Source organism: Sapajus apella, unplaced genomic scaffold (genome assembly GCF_009761245.1).
Source record: "Sapajus apella isolate SASKATOON/1434 unplaced genomic scaffold, GSC_monkey_1.0 scaffold22, whole genome shotgun sequence".
Lineage (NCBI taxonomy): Eukaryota > Metazoa > Chordata > Mammalia > Primates > Cebidae > Sapajus > Sapajus apella.
The window spans coordinates 20840725-20848425 of record NW_022436962.1 but is presented as its reverse complement, the minus strand read 5'-3'; the positions used below and the strand labels follow the sequence as shown (position 1 = coordinate 20848425).

The following is a 7701-nucleotide window of genomic DNA, read 5'->3' as shown; positions in this document are numbered from 1 at the left end:
AGTTGTGCAAGAATAGAAATCCCTTGTCGTTGTTTCTAGAAAGAGTTTGAACATCTGTCCTAAAAATGATCACATCCCTGCCAAAACAGAATAATATGTCTATAAGCAAAAGCAGCTTGTGGACAAAGTGCATACAACCTACAGTGCAGGAAGAGATCTAGGCTTCTCGAATGAACTGTAAGGAAAGAGCAGGCTTTTGTTGGTTTGTTTGTTTTAATTTCCCAACTGTTATGCTCTGATATTTTTGTAAGATGGAATAAAAAGTGAATTGCTAGGAAATGAATTAGACACCCCAAGTCCCTATAAAAACACAAGTCCAAATGTTTTTATTTTTCAATAAAAATTGAAAATAGACTAGATTCAGCAGACATAGAATTATTGTCAAATTGCTATAATCTTTCTAAATGCTCTGAATTGCTATATCTTAACATTTCATCATGAAACACTTTAGAGATCAGCTTCAGTTCACAGACTACACATGAATACTCACAGTCATTCTTCCTCCACTTGGAAATGTTCATGTTTTACACCATCTCTATGAATCTCTCTGCAAACCTAGAACCAGGGTTAGTTACACAATTTGCAGGGCTCAGTGCAAAATAAAAATGCAGGGCCCCTTTTCACAAAGCAGAGAAAAAAGTGACATTGAAGGCACCAAAACATGAAACTTGTTCTTGTCTTCCATGATCTCTCTCTTGACTTGCCGTGATGCTATTTGCTATTAAATGTCATTCTAAGTAAGGAAAAATAAAAATTTTTGATTATCAACATCAATTCAACCATTCATCCTTATGTTGTGCAATACCAACTTTAAATTCAAATATAAAAGCATTTAATCATATGCAGAATTACCAAAATAACATATTTTATATTTCACAGCTCAAACATACATGTCTTCTTACTTTGCACAAAAGAAACACAACTGTTTTCATTTCACTTTTTATGCAAATATATTGTTATCACTTTCTAGCCTACCTTTGGCTTAGTGGTGATAGGTAAAGAAGCACTAAACTAAAAAAAAAGGAATTATGGGTTGCCGTGTCATTCCCTTTTCCTCTATGTCATTGTTTTCACCGTAAGTAGAGTGTAAAGAAGTAACTCAGGTAAGGGTATGATAGAGTTTGCTAGTCATTAATGTTTCTTAGAATATTATTCTCTTCTTCTGTGTTTGAAGCATTTCTGGCTCAGATGAAAACCAGAAGGAAACCTCTCATGGCTGTCAGCGTCCTTGCTTACTCAGTCATAGATGTAACACGCTGATCTTGTATTTGCTTTGAACTTCTACACATCATGAGTCCACTGTAATTCTGTGCTCATGGGGCACTGCAAACACTATACGTAAATGAGATGTCAAGAAACAGTAGACACACATGTTGTGCGTACCTCCTCTGCTTAGGCTCATGCTCCATTGTCCCATCACACTCCACCTACAAAACACACAATGCCAAGAGCAGAGCATACACCAAGCTCAGGGCTCTTATGAGCATGAGACCCTTGCATGGCTTTGCAGGTCACACTCCTATAGCATTTTGTCAACAGCTTTCTTATGGAACATTATCAGGGTTTCTGTTCTGTGTGGTTCAACTCTGAATATCATTTTTGAGGGTTTCAGTCATGTCTTCTTGATCCCTGTTTCAGCTTGGTCTTGTACCTTGTCTTCTTCTGGCAGGTCCTTCATGCCTCTGCCATGGTAAGCTTTCTATACAAAAACTTCATTACACTACTCTTTGTCTTAAAATTCTTTCAGAGTTCCAGTTGCCTTAAGGACAGAGTTAAATCTTTTAACTAAGATGCTACAGACTTTCTTAATCTGGTCCATTCCCTTTTCTCTAGCCTCATCACCAACGATGCTTCTATATATATGCAATTTATAATCTAGGCAGAGTCCTTTCCATGGACCTTCTTGCCACCTTGAACATGTGGTTTCCTCTGCCTGAGAAACCTTTTCTCATTTTTCTGTTCCTCTCCACTACCCCATGTCATGTCCTCTGGATAACACATACTGAGTCTTCAAGATTCAGTTTTTGTAGCATATTATCTTGAGTCTTTCCTAATATCCAGGCTGGTTTGGAAATCCTCCTTCATACTTCTCTGTACCCCCCACTGTGTGCATTGTATTAGTCTGTTCTCACACTGCTAATAAAGACGTACCTGAGACTGAGTAATTTATAAAGGAAAAAGGTTTAGTGGGCTCACAGTTCCACATGGCTGGGAAGGCCTACAATCATGGCAGAGGACGAAGGAAGAGCAAAGACATGTCTTACATGGCAACAGGCAAGAGGGCATGTGCAGGGGAACTTCCCTTTATGAAACCATCAGATCTCATGAGACTTATTCACTGTCATGAGAACAGCATGGGAAAAATGTGCCCCCATAGTTCAATTACCTCCCATAGGGTCCCTCCTGTGACACACGGGGATTATTACAATTCAAGGTGAGATTTGGGTGGGGACACAGAGCCAAATCATGTCAGCCACAGTCCAGGATTTGCTTGCTCTCCAAAAGTAGAGGCTGTGTATCCTCAGGGCCCTTCCTCAAACTTGACACTTGGGAGATGCTTAAGACATCATCCAAGTGTTAGGATGTGGCCTTATGTTGCTTAAGACAAACGTTTGGTTAAATGTTTCTTTAACCAGATAAATGAACAATCAGTATTCTGTACTGATTTGAGCTATGTTTAAATCCTCCCTTGGGACATATTTCAATGTTAGGGAGGAAATCTTCTCTCTCTATGTTCTAACTAAAAAGAGTTTCCACAGTTATTTGTGCAAGGGGATGTGTGTGTTTATGTAATTACTAGTGCTAACTTTTCACCTTTATTGGTCAGAATATGTTTTCATCTTCAACTTTTTGTCCTTGCCAAAATGCTCCTGTGGGTTTCTAAGAGATGCCTTATTTGAGATCATGGAGAAGGCACTGTAGTGTAATGGAAAAAGTGTTAAAGTGTTGGGTTTCAGTCTCAGCTCAGCCTCTTAACAGTTATGTGACTTTGGAGAAGCTCTTTAGTATCTTTGAATATCTTCAAAGAAAGATTAAGGATTGCTGGAAAGAGTAACATATACATACAGAAAACCTTCTTTCCCAGAGCTCATACATAATACTCATGAGTAGCTGTAATTATAATGCTGTGAAATTTCTCATTCCTAAGTGTATAGCTCAGAGTCTGAAATAAGAACTGAAATCAATTCAAAATAATGCACAACATCTAGAATGTTAGATTGAGAAGGATTCAGGATTATAAACTTGATACTTTCTAGATGAGGAGACTGGGTCTCAGAGAGATCAGTGACTTACTTGCCTGAGGTTTCAAAGCTAATCAGGATCAGTCTTGGGACTCAAGTCTTGATATTCTGATTCTAATAGCCATTTAAAAAATTCCCAGTGACAGCCAACTCTGTGTGGAAGGCTGGTTACTGAGAAGCCTGGTCAGTCTGTGACCCTGGCTTCCGTCCATTACATTCCAGGGGCCAGTGCTCTCTTCCCTTCCTGCTCATGTTGGATGTTATGTATATTGATCTAATCAAAGATATGTGGCAATGAGAGTGAAAATACATTAGGGAGAGGAAAATAAAGAAGTGCTTCATGACTAGACAGTAAACATCCAACATATTCTTCTTCTATATTTTGAACTGAAGACCTTCTGAGAGAGAGAGAGAAAGACACCATAAAGAGGACTGCAGTGGCAAGACAGCGGGGTCTGCACGCCTTTTCCTTCTCCTCCTGCAGTGCTGAGCTTCTTTGGGTTTTCTTGGATGCTTTTTGCTACTTTGCCACTCATCAGGGTCACAGTGGAACTCTCTCACTTGACATCTCAACATGAAATTATTTACAGTGAGCTGATACTCATTGAGTCCAGGCTGCAAGGACAGAGAAGAAACTGACCATCTGACTGTGAGGGTATACTGTTGAGAAGACATATAGCAATGAGTCTAGAATGTAGGCCACTATGATATGTGGCTTTGGCATATTGAAAATGCACAGATCTCAAATTCTATTTTATTCTAGAGGTTGGGATCAAGCAGTTATAGTAGTATTCCCTAAGAATTTGCATAGATCTTTATTTTTTTCTTTCAATAACTTAAAAGAATTCCACTTGGATAATATTTGGTGTTTCCTAATTTTAGTATTTTATTTTGCATGATAAGGGAGCATACAATACATAGACTTTATTAGTCTTTTGGGTTTTTTCTCCAAACAAGTACCTGAACTCTCACAGTATGTTATTTATACAAATATGTTTATTATCATACAGGCATAGATTAATCTGCTGTTCTTAAAAGCTTGTTAACTATCCCCCTAATGGACATAGAATCCTTTGAATTACCCTTTGAAACTGCTTTTGCTGTAAATTGCATGGATTTGTAATGATCCATATACCTGACTCATACAATCTCCTACTAAATGAGTGTTTGTTTCCAAGGAGGCCCTGTGAAGTTCAAGGTAGAGTCTAAAATCATGGGAAGAAATTAGAAAGTAGGACTTTGAATGGCAGCCTGAAGCCCACTGTTTTAAGTAACTAATTCATTCAGCCAAAACGTCTGCTATGGTAACACTGAACTATGAATAGGCCACCAAATCTTGACAGTGTTTTTCTTTTTTTCTCAATTTTTATTTTATTTTGGGGGTGGGGTACATGTGTAAGTTTGTTACTTGGGCATATTGCCTGATGCTGAAGTTTGGGGTATGAATGATCCCATTACCCAAGTGCTGACCATGGTTCCCAACACTTAGTTTTTCAGTTCTTCATCTACTGGGTGGAACAACAGGTGTAGTTTTTCTCTCCTTTTTCTTATATTTGACGTTTGTGACCTCTTCCTCCTTTACCAACCACTGAAGAAAAAATCCACTGCCATTGCCTCTTCCTCCTCCTCCTTTTAATTTTTTTTTTTTTTTTTTAAATCTCAGAAAGGTTTATTATCAACTGAAGGAGATAACACATAGCCTTTGCTGGGGACAGTGGTATGGTAAGTCTGTGCCCCATCCTAGGTGTTGCCACGTGTAGGGCTCTTCACAGGCCCGCCCCCCTTGGGCAGCCTGGTAGCGCTGGGCTGGCGCGGCATCCTCTGGCTGGATCCTTCGCGGCTGCTGCGTTCTGCCAGGGCCAGCGCTCCCCTGAGGGCAGTGCTGCCTTTGTGTCTCCCTCGGGTCTCAGGCATGCTCGACGTGGGCAGAGACACGGCCGCAGGGTCCTGGGGCTCGCTCGCCAGCCTCTGCCCGGCACACATGGACTTGAGCATCTGGAAGATGGCGAGGGGGGCCACGTTCAGCTTCAGCAGGTCCACCAGGATCTTAAACACATCGGGGTCGATGGCGCTGCCCGCTGCCTGCGCCAGTTCGTAAAGCTCCATCTCCTCGGCGCTCAGCACCTTCTTCCGCCGCAGCGCCAGCTTCTGCCGGGCCGCCTCCAGCCACGGCGGCGGGGCTGCCGACCCCGGCCCTGGCCCTGCGCCTTGCATCTTTTAATTTTTTAAAAACTTATTTATTTATTTATTTATTTTTCAGAGATGAAGTCTCACTCTGTTGTCCAGGCTGGAGTGCAGTGGCATGATCATAGCTCACTGCAGCCTCAGACTCCTGGACTCATGCAATCCTCCCGCCTCAACCTCTCAACCAGCTGGGACTACAGGTGTATGCCACCAAACCTGGCTAGTTTTTTAATTTTTAATTTTGAAGAGACAGGAGTTTCACTATGTTTCCCAAACTGATCTCCAACTCCTGGCCTCAAATGATCCTTCTGCCTTGGCCTCCCAATGTGCTGGGATTATAGGTGTGAGACACTGCACCTAGCCTTTTTTTTTAAAGTACATTTTTGTTCAATTAATTTTCCCTGAGAGGTCTTGTTATTTCTTTTACTAATCTTTAGCTCCTGATATCCTTCAATTTTTATTCCATTTTGTAGAGTCATCTTTGTCTTTATATCTTTTCTTGTCAGTTGCCCCAAGACTAATCTTTTTTTCATAGTAATTTAGGTGATAAATACCTACTGTTTCATTTAAGCAGAATAAATAGAGTATATTCTCTGAATACTTTTATTCGTGGTGTTTAAAGAATAGATATGCATCTTTAAAGCTTTAAAAACTTATTTTTATTTTAAGGTAAAGAACAGATGTTGTAGGGGTCTGGGACATTATTACATTCATGCCTCCACTTTCAGAACTATTAGTATGATAAAAAAAATATATAAGGGAACAGAGATCTCTGCATACCACTCTCTTTACTCTCTAGAGCATCTGTATGACCATAATATGACATTTTAGCTAATAAGCTAGAACTAATTCATTCAAATGAGTGGTACCCCCTTCCAAGTTGTCACCTTGGAAAAATACACATAAATTCCATTAATGCAGCCTTGTCCAAACAACATTTTATAACTCCCTTTTTGAAATAACCTTGAGAACCTGAGAATGTCCTGATTAGTGGCAAATTGATATACTTTTTTGAGGATGGGCTTGTTTTTTGGAATTAGGCAAATGTCATGTAGAAGTAAAATTGGATGGATAATTTAATAGTGGTATAATATCATCAATGATCTAAAAAGAAATGTGACTCTAAATAAGTGGCACTGATTCTCAAGGCATTTCATACAGAGTCGTAGGAATTTTTTTTAGCAGTGACAGTGCCATTAGAGTAAGTGGGTCATCAACTAAGGTGACTACTTTGTTTTTTTTGTTTGTTTGTTTTTTGTTTTGTTGTTTTTTTTTTGTATAAAACATTTAATTTATTGGTCTTTGTGGGGAATCACTACTGTTTTACAACTGAGCCATTAATTTTGTAGCTTCATCAACATTAACTGGTTTGCTTTCATGACGCTGCTGAGGAATCAGTTCTTTCTGCAGAGGTTCAAGTGAAAGGCCTTTTGAGAAATGTGCAAGTTCCTTTTGTACATCTACAAAAGCTTTATTTACTCTGTTAATTTTTTCTTCATTCATAATGTTTATCTTCTTAAGATTAGTGGTAACTGGTTTTGCTTTGTTTTTAGCCTTAAAGTTTTTTTGGCTGGCTATGTGAAATACATTCCTGGACTTCGGCCCTCTTAATTTGTTTTTGGCCATTGTCATTTGGTGTTTGAGGGCTCTGTTTCTTGCAGCTGCTCCTGCAACACCAGCACTTTGGGAGGTGGATTGCTTCAGCTCAGGGGTTTGAGACCAGCCTCGCTATCATGGTAAAACCTTGTCTCTAGTGCAGCTTCTTAAGCTCCAGGTGACGCCATCTGGCACCTAAGGTGACTACTTTGAAGGCTGTTACCTATTTGATAGAAAGCCTCTGGTATGTTTGTTAAATTAAAAATATGGCTTAGACTCACAATTTATAAAACTTCCTTCTTCTTTGTAAAGTCCTGTATTATCTAGCATTAGGTCAAAAAGATCCTTCATTTGGCCAGAACAAAGGCAACAGTCTCAGCGGGATCAATAACTAGACTCCACCCTTCTTTCAACTTCATAACATGTGATCTTGACTTTCTTTGGCTCTGTGGTTTGCAGGAGTCTTTTTTCTAAATCTTTCATTGTGATGTGTTCCCCTCGAGTTTCTTTATTTCTTGTATTTTTATTTTTCCAAACAAGCATAAAGGATGAAACTGAAGACAGAGAGCCCAATTGAGACAGCTGAGGCAGGGCAGTTTGTCCTGTTGAAAAATAGTTCACTGCAAATGAAACTGCTCTTTTTAAGTATATATGAGATATATATTTTTTCTTTGCAAAT

General features: G+C 39.5%; 1 protein-coding gene and 1 pseudogene across 2 annotated transcripts; both read right to left on the bottom strand.

The window, feature by feature from the left end:
- Window positions 1-4878: 4878 nt before the first annotated feature.
- Window positions 4879-5456, bottom strand: LOC116559084 (annotated as a pseudogene). Its single transcript, XR_004272292.1, has one exon. The product of XR_004272292.1 is annotated as a mitotic-spindle organizing protein 2B pseudogene (transcript).
- Window positions 5457-6692: 1236 nt separating this feature from the next.
- On the bottom strand, window positions 6693-7091 carry LOC116558615 (ribosomal biogenesis factor-like). Its single transcript, XM_032288612.1, has one exon. The coding sequence runs from the start codon at window positions 7056-7058 to the stop codon at window positions 6750-6752; it is 309 nt and encodes a 102-aa protein (XP_032144503.1). The 5' UTR covers window positions 7059-7091; the 3' UTR covers window positions 6693-6749.
- Window positions 7092-7701: the final 610 nt, after the last annotated feature.

Bases quoted from the DNA above. Each gene is read 5' to 3' on its own strand.
- LOC116558615 (XM_032288612.1), bottom strand. From the start codon at position 7,058: ATGACAATGGCCAAAAACAAATTAAGAGGGCCGAAGTCCAGGAATGTA.